Raw genomic sequence first — 14449 nt, 5'->3', positions numbered from 1 at the left:
ATCAATTATGGGTTCCAAAGGCTAACTTTGGACGACTGGAGCACGATAGCTCACACATCACCTTCGCCTCTAATTGTTTTTCATCCTCCATCACAACCCAACAAATTGCAACACCATGTTTAATATAATCAAGTCATTGTTCATTTTATTTTAGCCCTTCCTGCCAGTTTTAAAGAGGAGCTCAAGAACCAAGAGAAAAATAAAGGGGAGACCGTGACACTTCGCTGCAAGTTATCAAAACCTGTGGCCGACGTTCAGTGGAAGAAAGGCTCTGAAATTCTCAAAGCTGGAGAGAAGTATGAGATGAAGCAGAAGGAGACCTCGTGCGAGCTTCAGATTAAGAATTTGAAGATTGAAGATAGTGGAGAGTATTCTTGTGTGTGTGGGGACCAGAAGACATCTGCAACTGTGAAAGTCAATGGTATGGATTCATGAAGTCTTTTTCTGCAAAGTTTTAGGTGTTTATGTTGTGTTTTTCAAAGGCATCCAACTTCTGTTGGCTTAAGACCTTTGTTAAACTCTTTTTGACCTGATTTTGACAAGTAATAAAAACTTGGTTGTACAGCATTGCCTCCAAACTTCATACGGAAGCTGGAGAGCCAGGAGGCTGAGGAGGGTGCCAGTGTTACATTGCGATGTGAGCTATCTGAACCTGGAGAACCAGTGGAGTGGAAGAAGGGATCACAGGTTCTGAAGTCTGGAGAAAAGTACCAGATGAAGCAGACGGTCTCTGTGAATGAACTCCTGATCAACAAAGTGGTGCCCGAAGACAGTGGAGACTACAGCTGTGTGTGTGGAGAGCAGAAGACCACAGCCAGCCTCAGCATTAAGGGTAGGAAGAGGATTTTCAAGGAGTCTGAATAACATTTTTTTTTAATTGCATAGAATAGCTTTTTAAATGTACATATTTAGACATGTTTGTTTTGAAATCTGCATGTCATTGTGAACTGCAACTTGTCAGTGTTTTTTGCTTTATATGTATTTTCATATTTTATGTGATGCTTGCCACTGGTTACTAACCAACTAATAAATGCCCAGCCCAACCAGTGACCTTCAAACAGAAGCTGGAGAGCCAGGAGGCTGAAGAGGGGGCAAGCGTTACTCTGCGATGTGAGCTCTCTAAACCTGGAGTCCCTGTTGAGTGGAAGAAGGGATCACAGGTTCTGAAGTCTGGAGACAAGTTCCAGATGAAGCAGAAGGCCTCCGTGAATGAGCTCCTGATCAACAAAGTGGTGCCCGAAGACAGTGGAGACTACAGCTGTGTGTGTGGAGAGCAGAAGACCACAGCCAGCCTCAGCATTAAGGGTAGGAAGAGGATTTTCAAGGAGTCTGAATAACATTTTTTTTTAATTGCATAGAATAGCTTTTTAAATGTACATATTTAGACATGTTTGTTTTGAAATCTGCATGTCATTGTGAACTGCAACTTGTCAGTGTTTTTTGCTTTATATGTATTTTCATATTTTATGTGATTCTTGCCACTGGTCACTAACCAACTAATAAATGCCCAGCCCAACCAGTGACCTTCAAACAGAAGCTGGAGAGCCAGGAGGCTGAAGAGGGGGCAAGCGTTACTCTGCGATGTGAGCTCTCTAAACCTGGAGTCCCTGTTGAGTGGAAGAAGGGATCACAGGTTCTGAAGTCTGGAGACAAGTTCCAGATGAAGCAGAAGGCCTCCGTGAATGAGCTCCTGATCAACAAAGTGGTGCCCGAAGACAGTGGAGACTACAGCTGTGTGTGTGGAGAGCAGAAGACCACAGCCAGCCTCAGCATTAAGGGTAGGAAGAGGATTTCTCAAGATTTGATCCGTGGAGCATTTTCTAAAAGCTGTGTGCAACAGGTTTTCATATGCACATATTTAGACATGTTTGTTTTGAAATCTGCATGTCATTGTGAACTGCAACTTGTCATTGCTTTTTTTGCTTTATGTGTATTTTTATATTTTATGTGATGCTTGCCACTGGTCACTAACCAACTAATAAATGCTCAGCCCAACCAGTGACCTTCAAACAGAAGCTGGAGAGCCAGGAGGCTGAGGAGGGAGCAAGCGTTACTCTACGATGTGAGCTCTCTAAACCTGGAGTCCCTGTTGAGTGGAAGAAGGGATCACAGGTCCTGAGGTCTGGCGAAAAGTACCAGATGAAGCAGCAAGCCTGTTTGAATGAGCTCCTGATCAACAAATTGGTGCCCGAAGACAGTGGAGACTACAGCTGTGTGTGTGGAGAGCAGAAGACCACAGCCAGCCTCAAAATTAAGGGTAGGAAGAGGATTTCTCAAGATTTCATCTGTGGGGGATTCCGTTTTGTACATTCTCCATGTTCACAGTATAATAAACATAAAATAACACAACACAACATGAAGTCACTGCCAAAATAGGAAACATATGCTCCATTTAACACATACACACACACCACTTCTACCTATCCCACAGAGACAGGTCCTACAGTGTCTTGTTTTGGAGTCTGCATGTCATCATGGATAGCAAATTATCAACTTTTGCCCTTCATGTTGTTTCATGTTAGCATTCATATTTTTTATTTTTTACATCATGGCATGCTACTGGTTGCTAACCAGCTAATATAATAACAATGCTCAGCCCAACCAGTGACCTTCAGACAGAAGCTGGAGAGCCAGGAGGCTGAGGAGGGAGCCAGCATTACGCTACGATGTGAGCTCTCTAAACCTGGAGTCCCTGTTGAGTGGAAGAAGGGATCACAGGTTCTGAAGTCTGGAGAAAAGTTCCAGATGAAGCAGACGGCCTCTGTGAATGAACTCCTGATCAACAAAGTGGTGCCCGAAGACAGTGGAGACTACAGCTGTGTGTGTAGAGAGCAGAAGACCACAGCCAGCCTCAGCATTAAGGGTAGGAAGAGGATTTCTCAAGATTTGATTTGTGGAGCATTTTCTAAAAGCTGTGTGCAACAGGTTTTCATATGCACATATTTAGACATGTTTGTTTTGAAATCTGCATGTCACTGTGAACTGCAACTTGTCATTGCTTTTTTGGCTTTATGTGTATTTTTCTATTTTATGTGATGCTTGCCACTGGTCACTAACCAACTAATAAATGCTCAGCCCAACCAGTGACCTTCAAACAGAAGCTGGAGAGCCAGAAGGCTGAGGAGGGAGCAAGCGTTACTCTGCGATGTGAGCTCTCTAAACCTGGAGTCCCCGTTGAGTGGACGAAGGGATCACAGGTCCTGAGGTCTGGAGAAAAGTTCCAGATGAAGCAGCAAGCCTGTTTGAATGAGCTCCTGATCAACAAATTGGTGCCCGAAGACAGTGGAGACTACAGCTGTGTGTGTGGAGAGCAGAAGACCACAGCCAGCCTCAGCATTAAGGGTAGGAAGAGGATTTCTCAAGATTTGATTTGTGGAGCATTTCCTGAAAGCTGTGTGCAACAGGTTTTCATATGCACATATTTAGACATGTTTGTTTTGAAATCTGCATGTCATTGTGAACTGCAACTTGTCATTGCTTTTTTGGCTTATGTGTATTTTTATATTTTATGTGATGCTTGCCACTGGTCACTAACTAACTAATAAATGCTCAGCCCAACCAGTGACCTTCAAACAGAAGCTGGAGAGCCAGGAGGCTGAAGAGGGAGCCAGCATTACTCTGCGATGTGAGCTCTCTAAACCTGGAGTCCCCGTTGAGTGGACGAAGGGATCACAGGTCCTGAGGTCTGGAGAGAAGTTCCAGATGAAGCAGCAAGCCTGTTTGAATGAGCTCCTGATCAACAAAGTGGTGCCCGAAGACAGTGGAGACTACAGCTGTGTGTGTGGAGAGCAGAAGACCACAGCCAGCCTCAACATTAAGGGTAGGAAGAGGATTTCTCAAAATTTGATTCGTGGGGGGATTCGGTTTTGTACAATCTACATGTTCACAGTATAATAAACATAAAATAACACATTACATGAAGTCACTCCCAAAATAAGAAATATATGCTCCATTTAACACTTACACACACACCTCTTCTCCCTCCCCCACAGAGACAGGTCCTACAGTATCTTGTTTTGGAGTCTGCATGTCATCATGGATAGCAAATTGTCAACTTTTGCCTTTTATGTTATGTTTCATGTTAGCATGTTAGCATTCATATTTTTTATGTTTTACCTCATGGTATGCTACTGGTTGCTAACCGGCTAATATAATAACAATGCTCAGCCCAACCAGTGACCTTCAAACAGAAGCTGGAGAGCCAGGAGGCTGAAGAGGGAGCAAGTGTTACTCTACGATGTGAGCTCTCTAAACCTGGAGTCCCTGTTGAGTGGAAGAAGGGATCACAGGTCCTGAGGTCTGAAGAGAAGTTCCAGATGAAGCAGAAGGCCTCTGTGAATGAACTCCTGATCAACAAAGTGGTGCCCGAAGACAGTGGAGACTACAGCTGTGTGTGTGGAGAGCAGAAGACCACAGCCAGCCTCAGCATTAAGGGTAGGAAGAGGATTTCTCAAGATTTGATCCATGGAGCATTTTCTAAAAGCTGTGTGCAACAGGTTTTCATATGTACATATTTAGACATGTTGTGAATGCACGTTGTGACATTGTGGACTGTAACTTGTCAATTTTTTTTATTTATTTATTTATTTATTTTTTTGGCTTTATGTGTATTTTTATATTTTATGTGATGCTTGCCACTGGTCACTAACCAACTAATAAATGCTCAGCCCAACCAGTGACCTTCAAACAGAAGCTGGAGAGCCAGGAGGCTGAGGAGGGAGCAAGCGTTACTCTGCGATGTGAGCTCTCTAAACCTGGAGTCCCTGTTGAGTGGAAGAAGGGATCAAAGGTTCTGAAGTCTGGAGAGAAGTTCCAGATGAAGCAGAAGGCCTCGGTGAATGAACTCCTGATCAACAAAGTGGTGCCCGAAGACAGTGGAGACTACAGCTGTGTGTGTGGAGAGCAGAAGACCACAGCCAGCCTCAGCATTAAGGGTAGGAAGAGGATTTGTGATCTACAGTGTATTAAGATGTGTCACTATCATTATTTGTCACTGCAGATTTATTGTTCACATTTAATCAAGTAGGCTGCTTCAAAACTTCATGTTGAATTGATAGAGGGATAATTTGCATTGACTGACGCACTTGTATGAAGCACTTGCTTTTGTTATGATCTCTCTGAGGTCCCTTTGTTTTTTGTTGTCTGTTTACTGTCTCAGAAAATGTCAGCATTGTTTGTGGGTGTCTAATATCAGATTCATCAGATGTTTCCTTCACACTGTATGTGGTGGATCAATAGGTGGATATCTCGGGTCGCTTCCGCAGTGTGCTCTGTGCTGTGATACAGAGATTTAATTTTGATCTTTTCTTTCGAAGATTTTCAGCATTTTTTTGTGTGAATTTGAGAATCCAAAACAAAAAACAAAGTCCTTTTTCTTCACGTCACATTGTCATTTTAGCAGACTTCATTTGTTGCTGCTTCTTTGTGTGTCTTGTGTGTCATAACGTATGAATGTATGCTGGTCCATAAACTGTTCTCGTCTATTTAATCAGACAAGCCAATGTTTTACCAACTGTGAGCCCATTTCATCAGGTGATACTTAGTTTTTACTTATTATGGTAACATAATGTAGATGATCAAGTATTTTACAGCATTCTGAATTCAAATTGTTTCCTCTCAGCTGTGAGGCTGTCAGCTCCTCCTTCAGCTGCTAAGTTGGAATCTAAGAGGCAGGGCAAAGAAACAGTATGAGGGGAGATGGCAGTATGCTGGCTTGACTCTCAGCTTTATGTGCTCTGTCCATCTTGGTAATGGCCTTTGTGTTGCCATGTGCAGTGTGCCCTTAAATTGGGCCTGTTCATGTTGGCCTATATGGTTATGATCCATGTCTTCTTCTAGCATTATTTCTTTTTAGTTCATCATATTTTTTATGTTGCGGTTTTATTGGCCTCTGCTGTGTCAACTGTTCCTGCTTATGCTTGTATTGTGTTTTGCAGTTTTTAAGGGGGTCTTTTTCCTCAGTGTTATTGCAGTATATTTAGCATAACCAGCTCATGTAAACAATGGGAAGAAGAAATAAGACCCTTTGTATTTGCGTCAGCTGTGGTGTTAGCATGTTGATGGTTTGAGAATATTACCTGTTGTCGGCTGGAGTTTATGTGTGCATAATTTACTTGTAGCATGATCCATTGTCCTTTATACTGTGTTTGCGTGGTTTAACAAGACTGAAGGTCTTTGAATTTGTGCCATTTACAGGCTGCACTCAGGTGTTCATATAGAATACTGCAGATCTGGCAATGTCACTGGTGGCTGCCATTATACTTTGTGCAGCATTTCTATTTCTATATCATGTTTGCATTTCAGCAAAGACGCCCGAGGCTCCGTCCATCACTGCTAAAGACAAGCACAAGAAACAAGAAATAAATGAGAGGGTGGCAGGTAATTCTTGGACGATTCTTAGCTTTGCTTGGTTATTCAGCTCATGTGCGATTGAATATGTGCAGTACTTTGCTTTGTAAAATGGAAGTCAAAAGTGAGAAACACAAATGAAACTAGTCAGTATTTAACACTATCACACCACATCTTGGCTGCTGACTGGCGTTATCAGACAGAAACTTGTTGGGTTATGAACTGGCTTACATGGTGTCTAGTTGCTTCTGTGAACTGCTTTAAGGCTAAATTTGGTTTTAATATGGCTATGTCATCTCCCTGCTAGTAAATGTGTCATTTTTGGGGCTTTTGCTACAATTGTCAGTGCGTGTGGGTGGTATCTGGGCTATTTTGTTGCATGGAGGCTGACGTATTGGTATGGAGACATGTCTTTGTTCCCATCGGATGTTGTTTCACGTCGGTAGTGCTGTCTTCAGTTAATTTCAAATTGTGGGTGCAATGTTGTGTTCAATTTCATAGCGGTGACACTGCCATCTACTGGACAGACTCCTAAACAGCAGCTCCTCAAACAGGAGATTGAGAGAGATTATCAGGAGCTCAAAATTGGAGGTGAAGGTAATGAGACACATGTTTGCATGACTTTTATCGGATACTGTCTGTCTGTCAGTACTCTAAGCATGGTCGTCATTTGTCGTATTCCACATGTAATGTCAAGCTTTTAGAAAAACATGCCATTTTGTGTCAAATACTGTGTGTTGTATGGGTTATTTTAAGGTTCTGGTGTATGTTTATAGCGCTTCTTATGGCAGGTCTGTGCTGGATTGCTGCTGTGTGTTGGATTATTGTTAATTACCCGCGAGAGGAGGCTTTACCATTTTTGCCTGAAGCTTTCTTGATTTTGATTGCTTTCCATTCTCACGGATATTGCTCACCCTTGTTTTGACACTTAGACATCTGTCAGTTCGCCAAGTTGTAAACAGGTGACAATAGACAGGGTGCACTGGGTCATTTGTGTGCTTGACTGGCTTTGGTCCGGCTTTGGTCGTCTGCTGTCTTCAGGTTATAGACCTTATTGCTGCAAGATTGTGAGGTTAATGTTGTGTTTTATCTCAGTTGAAAAGACTGCTGCTGGAAAAGCTGCAAAACAAGATACACAGAGGCAAGGGACCAAAGAGCCAACAGAAGGTATGCAAAGATTTTAGCCATTTATTGGCCTTGTGCTTTCCTCATTGTCTCCTGTCACATCCCACTCAGTCTTTGTGTTGCCAAATGCAGGTGTTCTATCTCTGCCAGGGTGGGAAATTAACTTTTTAAAATGTGAATTTTATCAGCACTTGGCTGGTGGCTGCTGCAAATTTCCCACCCTGATGATGATGATTACTACCTATAGTGTGTCAAGCATGTTGGTTATGTTTGGCTGTGACTTTATTGTACTACTGTAAGGGGTGAGCAATCAACTATAATTTAAAATAAAATCACTTTTTAAGGTTACAGAATGTCACAATATGAGTGATGGTAGAAGATTGCATTATATTGTATGTTGTTTTTCAACTGTCCTCACACAGCAGTTCCTTGTGCTTCCTTTTGTTAAATGCTCCTTCTTGTGGTTTTTGTTATCGTGGCTCATGAATATGTGCTTTGGCTTCACTCTGTTTATCGTTTACTTCTTTTAAAGGCTGCATTCATCGCTCACTGATTGGAGTTAAACTTCAACAATGTGAGAGAAGAACGTTTACTCAGCAAACTCTCACTGGATTAATAGACTCTAGAAATGAGATTTGTGGCTGCTGGCTGTGTAGGCGCCATGTTTCTGCTATAATCAGGATTAAATGTTTGATCACAGCAGTAAGGCCTCCAAATGCTGCAGTAGTTGTGACTTTACACTTCAAGAAACCCAAAGTAGCATTGGAAGATATGAACCCATTGTCCATATTATCTATGTATGCCACTATTTTTATCAGACATGTACTTATCCATGTGGTAATGTTAGCTGCCATCTACCACTGTGCTGCTATTTTCTATGTTGGATAATCTCTTGGTCACGGCACTGTTTTTTTGAAGATACTGCTTTTCTCGTTGCACATCGCATGAATATCTGCATCCTTTGAAAAAGAGCTTTAGATGTTTTCAGTTCCAGACAAATGGAAGTCAAGTGTACATGGTCTTGTGTTGTCTTGGACATTATGTACTAACACTTGTGCGGCACACTGCTTTTGTTTTCTTCTCTTGTTTGGTCTGCTGGTGAGGATTTCCAGTGTACGTTAAGTTGAATTAAAACCTGCATTATATGTCTACAAATAACTTCAATTACAGCAGAGAAGTCACCAGCTTCAGCAGTGATCTCCAAAGTTGAACCTGAGAAGCAGGAATCCAAAACGAGAGTTGAAGGTATGTGGTAGTGTTCTGAAGAAACTCAGAACTCAGTTTGTACTGAGTGTAAATGGGATTTTGTTTGTATTCAGTTGTTTTGTTGTTTTGTGCTGGGGTTTTTGGCAAAGCACATGATGTGGTGCTGCACATCCAGACTGTTACGTTGTGACATGTTATGTCTTGAGGGTTTTGTCAATAGTCTGGCCCATTTGTTCTTGTTGGCTGATTATTTGGAAATTGCATATTGGCAAGTGCATTTAGTTGCAATCAATCAGTCCTCTCTGTTGGTTTCATTATTGTTGGTGTTTTTGTGGAATTTATCAGTTTGCAATGTTCTTTGTTGCTTTATTCATTATTCTTGCATTTGTGCTGCTCTGTGTTTATTACAGTAGATAATTACAGTCTAATTAAATTAATTGCACCTGCAGAGATGAAAGGCCTGTTGTGTCTGACGTTATCTCAAAGCCATAGCAACAAAGTGAAAGAACAAAAGTGAAAGTTTGTGACACCCACACATTGTTTATCTCACGTTTTTCCATGTGGTTTTGTTTGACATGTAATCAGTCTGGCTTGTAGCTGTGTACTTCATAATCACTTGTGAAAAACAGATTTGCTGTGGTTCAGATTGTTGTTGTCTCCAGATAGGATTGATTAAAAGGTATGTTTGACAGACTTGATAACCACTTAGCTGGACCCATTTTGAATGGGAGTACAGATCATTGGCTGTGCGTCAGTGTTGTTGTGTATGTATGTGTGTGTATACATTAAAGCAGCTCTAGTTTTGTATTTGCTGTTGCAAAACATCATTTATTCAGTCAGGTAAGTTAAAAATTAACACTTTTTTTTTTTTTTTTTTACAAGCAATCTGGTATCTAATTTAAAAGCCTGCGAGTTATAACAGTACACATCAGCACTTCATCTAATTGCTTTGATTCACAGTTCTTCCAGTCGTAGTCGTTGAAGACCTGGAGAGCCAGGAGGCTAACGAGGGAGGTAGTGTAACTCTGCACTGTGAACTCTCTAAACCGGGACTCCCCGTCAAGTGGAAGAAGGAAACTCAAGTCCTCACTTGTGGAGAAAAGTACCAAATGAAACAAATTGGATTCAGTTATGAGCTACAGATCTTTGATTTGAGACCTGGAGACACAGGAAGCTACTCATGCTGTTCAGAGGACACAGTATGCTCAGCCTCTGTTGGAGTAAATGGTATGATGGAGACCCTGTCATCATCTCATGCCTTCTTCTTCTGCCATCAAGTCTTTCTTTTCATTTTTTAACCCACTCTTTGTCATCCCTCTGTGTTTCTTCATCGCCATTCTTGACCTTGTACTGTAGATAAACTTCCGGTTATTTCTTTTCACTCATCAGCGGCTCCAGTTATTTTCACAAAAGAGCTTGGAAGCCAAACGGCTGATGAAGGGGACAGTGTAACCCTGCACTGTGAGCTTTCTAAACCTGGTGTTTCTTTGGAGTGGAGGAAAGAAGAACTTGGTCTTTGTCCTTGCGCCAAGTATGAAATGAAACAAACAGGACACCTGGCTACACTAGTAGTCCACGATGTAGACCCTGAAGATTCTGGGAGTTACACATGTGACACCGGTTACCGCCAAAGCACTGCACAACTAGATGTTAAGGGTATGCTCGTTAAAGCCAGTTGTTTGTAGTGGAGATACCTGAGATACAAATTTGTTGACTTCAGACTTCCTTGTCTGAAAGTATTGAATATAAAGTATTTCTATAATTTCATTATGAAAACAAAAAGCCTTCATCTTATTTAATGTCAGCTTGTGTTGATTTGTACAACATTGTGCAACATTAGTATGATCAAAACCATAAATACAGGAGAAGCTTTTCTGGCATTTTAGTTGTGCTTATGCTATCATTGAGTTTGATCAATAAGGAGCAATTAAATTTAGAATTTGACACCATTTGGGGATTAAGACGTGAGACTAAAAGACTTGCGTATGTATGACTGACCTCTACTTTTATGTGTGTGGTGACTTTTTCTGGATTGTCCTAAATTTTTTCCTCCTCATTTCCTCCATTTCTTTCCCTGTAGCTCAGCCTGTCCTTTTCAAAACCCAGCTGCAGAATCTTCATAGACAGGCAGGGGAGAGCACTAGTCTTCGCTGCGAGACCACAAAGCCGGTGGCCAGTGTAGTCTGGAAGTGTGGTGACAGGGTGCTAGCATCCAGCAGCAAGTATCACCTGAAACAGGAAGGAACCATGGTCGAGCTTGTCATCTATAAGCTGCAGGGAGCAGACTCAGGAGAATACTCCTGTGATACAGGCAGCCAAAGGACCTCAGCTGTCCTCACTGTGCAGGGTAGGAGCTGTTCTATTGAAGACTGTCCCTTTCATGCACCCTCTGGAGTCACGTCTTTCTGCGTGTCCTATGTCACTACAGCACTTGAGCATGACATGCACCAACCTTTCATCTGGAGGAGATCCTGTTTGCTGTCTTCTTGACTTCATTAATTGTTGTTGTTTAATTTCTCATCCCGTGTGATCTTGCTTTGCAGTTCACTGCTTCAAAAGCACCTATTCACACAAACACTTTTCTGTTGAGCTTCATCACTGATCTCATCATTTGTGCCTGTCTCTGCTCTCTCTTGACAAGCATTAACACACTCTATACTGTTTTTCCTCACTTGATACTCACACTAACAGCTCAACAAAAGTCTTTACACTATACGTTTAGTCACAGTTTGATCAGAGTCTTGAGCTATATCTTTGTCAAGCACATGCTCATATAACTATTCTGCTGAAATGTATTTGTCAAACAGAGGTCGAGGTTAACATACTGAAATTCTTGGAGAGCTGCGTTGTGTACGAGGGTGAAGATGTCCACTTTGAATGTGTGGTTTCTCATGAGGATGCGCCTCTGGCTCAGTGGAAACTCCAGGATGTCCCGCTTCAGAATAATGAAATGAACCTGATGAAGACCGAGGGCAGAGTACACAGCCTCACACTCAGAGGCGTCACCAAAGCTGACTCAGGAACAGTCACTTTCACAGTGGGTAACCACACTTCCACTGCTTCTCTGACAGTCAGAGGTAAGGGAAATATACCTTTTATTTCTTGGGGAGGAGAAAGAATACTTTTCTTTTCCTTCTATCATAACATTTGGACTTCTTCATGTTCCTCACGGGACACCTTCCCTCTATCTTTTCTTCTTTGAAAGCATCCCAAAGCATGGATGCTTGTGATTTCATCCTTTTTTAACTTTCCTTCCACTTCATACTGACTTGTTATCCATTCATCTCACTTGCGTATGTGTATAAAATCTGCACTTTACCGCACATTCTGTGATATTTCTACAGTATTTGCATGTTCACTCCTTTCTATTGAACTTGAACTAACAACATTTCCATTTTGCTTTTCAAGTTGGTAATCAAATTACACATTGGTCTTGTTATTTGCTGCACTGTACACTTTCTTAACTTTATTCCAATAACTTGATGATCAACATCAAGGTTTACTCAGTGATTGACCACATTGTATTATTCAGTAATTGTCACTTTGGTTGGGGATTTTAAGACGCTGATGAATGTAGTCAGAACGTCCCAGATTTGAGTCCTGCCTGGAAACCTTTGTTGCATGTCGCCCCCCATCTTTCTATCCTATTTCCTGTCATCTCTATGTTGTCCTCTCTATAATAAAGGGGAAAAATCCCCCACAAAAAATAAACAAAACTGTTTTTAAAGTTCAGATTTTCAAGAGTGAATCCTGTGTCGTTTTGTAGTGCTCACTGACATATATTTGAATGAACCTATTATTTAATTAATTGGATTGTCGATTATATCTGATTCAGTCTGTCAGTGTTTTACCTCAAGCTTCAACAGGAAACAGTTCTTTTCATGCTCTGCGTTAAGCTTTTTGATAGTATGGAATTGTCAGCGTTGTGAGTATAAATAATGTGTCTTTTGAGCACAGTGTATTTTGTGGTGGCCGTGCTTACGCAAAAAAATGTTTAAATCGTTCATCCTAATGAATAATGATCTTTCTGGCAGCCGCACCTGTACTGTTCAAGAAGGAGCTGGAAAGTCAAGAGGTCACAGAGGGAGACAAGGCCACCCTGTCCTGCGAGACATCTAGCCCGGACTGCAAGGTGACCTGGCTGAAGGGCTCCACTGTGCTCACCCATGGGGAGAAGTACAGTGTAGAGCAGAGAGCTGCCACCCACATCCTGGTCATACACAAGCTGAATGTGAAGGATAGTGGAGAATATACCTGCGACACAGGGGACAAGAAAAGCACTGCATCCCTTACTGTGAAAGGTAACAGAGCACGGCTTCATCTCATCCATGTCCCTTGTCTCCTCTTCATCCCTCCTGAAGTTCAGTTTTCATTCATCCTCCTATTAACAACTCCTGGATCATATCTTCTACTCAGCATCCATTTCTCTTGGATTTCACAGTCCTTGAGTTACAAATGTGATGTCCTAGTTGGCATGTAGCTTGAGTTTTACTTACTAATCTGATGTTGGCTACGCTTTTTTATTCCATCTTTTCCTTGATGTCCTTATGATTCATTACATTACAGATGTAGTGGATGTATTTAATGGCGGTTTGTTCAGTTTTAAGTATTATGTAATATTTTCTGTAAGATCAAGCATTAGAGATTCTTGGTCATGGGTTCGCCTTCTCACTGATGCCTTCTGGAAGCTCTGCCAAGATTTGATCACTGACATCCCATCATCCCATTCACCCTCAGAACATGTGCGCATTCTCCGAGAACTCTGCGATATTACTGTGACCACTGGGCAGGATGCTGTCTTTGAGGTTGAGTTGTCACACTCAGGCGTGACAAATGGGGAATGGTGGCTTGGAGACAACCTCCTCCAAAATAACGATCTGAATCAAATGAGCAGCCAGGGCAGAGTGCATCGTTTGGTCCTGAAGATGGTCACCACCGATGAATCAGGGGATGTTGCCTTCGTAGTGGGAGAAGAGAAGAGCGTGGCCTGTCTTCTGGTGGAGGAAAAACCCAAAGGTAAAGGAGATGACATGGAGATGACTAGAGTTTCACTTCTCACATCCGTCTCCATCGACCGCCAAACAGCTTTGTCTTGGCAAATGGAAATCTGCTGGCACCACCATCTTCAACATCCTAACTCTTACACGTTTTCCATTCTTTGCATTTAGCTATCAAAATGCTAACACAAATATTGCTACCAAAAGAGATAAACCACCTAACACTGTAAATTGTGTTTCTCAAAAATGGATTGTTTTCAGTCAAATGTTTAGGGCTGTATCGAATAGTCCATTGACATTCAAAATCTAAATAGGCATTTGAATGCTGCACAGCTTTTTTTCTGTATAGACCTGGTATTTCAGCACAGTTGCACATAAAGATTAGACTACACTTATATTTGTAGTATTATACTATTTGTCGAATTGGAACCAGTGGTGGCTGCATACAGATATTTTCAACTAATGTGATCCAATTTCCAATAACTGTGTTGTTCAGTTCCAAAGTCTACATTTATTGAATGCCTACATGTATATATGTTGACAGAACTGACTGACTGACATATTCATTAAAGACAGTTGATTGGACCTGAGTATAAGCTTTGACTGTAAAAGAAAAAAAGGATATCCGGTACAGCCCCACAAATGTTACAGTTCTATAACTTATTGTCTTTGTTTTTTTTTTCTACAAACTTGAAGGGACTGTAGTTGCATTTCTGATGAAACTGTCATATCTTTATTCACTATGCTGTATGATTTGTGATAGCATGTCATAG

At 41.6% G+C, this 14449-nt stretch overlaps 1 protein-coding gene across 1 annotated transcript in view; it reads left to right on the top strand.

Annotated features, from left to right (window-relative positions):
* Positions 1-14449, top strand: part of obscnb (obscurin, cytoskeletal calmodulin and titin-interacting RhoGEF b) — a 54269-nt gene that overhangs the window by 19733 nt on the left and 20087 nt on the right. The window contains exons 33-47 of the mRNA XM_070973318.1: positions 155-421; positions 566-832; positions 1039-1305; positions 1512-1778; positions 4168-4434; positions 4668-4934; positions 5636-5685; positions 6164-6170; positions 6304-6378; positions 6850-6945; positions 7444-7515; positions 10760-11026; positions 11487-11756; positions 12714-12980; positions 13417-13695. Coding sequence (XP_070829419.1) covers positions 155-421; positions 566-832; positions 1039-1305; positions 1512-1778; positions 4168-4434; positions 4668-4934; positions 5636-5685; positions 6164-6170; positions 6304-6378; positions 6850-6945; positions 7444-7515; positions 10760-11026; positions 11487-11756; positions 12714-12980; positions 13417-13695 — 2985 coding nt within the window. The remainder of the gene's footprint in view (positions 1-154; positions 422-565; positions 833-1038; positions 1306-1511; positions 1779-4167; positions 4435-4667; positions 4935-5635; positions 5686-6163; positions 6171-6303; positions 6379-6849; positions 6946-7443; positions 7516-10759; positions 11027-11486; positions 11757-12713; positions 12981-13416; positions 13696-14449) is intronic.

This window comes from Chaetodon trifascialis, chromosome 11 (genome assembly GCF_039877785.1).
Source record: "Chaetodon trifascialis isolate fChaTrf1 chromosome 11, fChaTrf1.hap1, whole genome shotgun sequence".
Lineage (NCBI taxonomy): Eukaryota > Metazoa > Chordata > Actinopteri > Chaetodontiformes > Chaetodontidae > Chaetodon > Chaetodon trifascialis.
The sequence above is the reverse complement of the archived record's forward strand: the minus strand, read 5'-3'. Positions and strand labels throughout refer to the sequence as shown.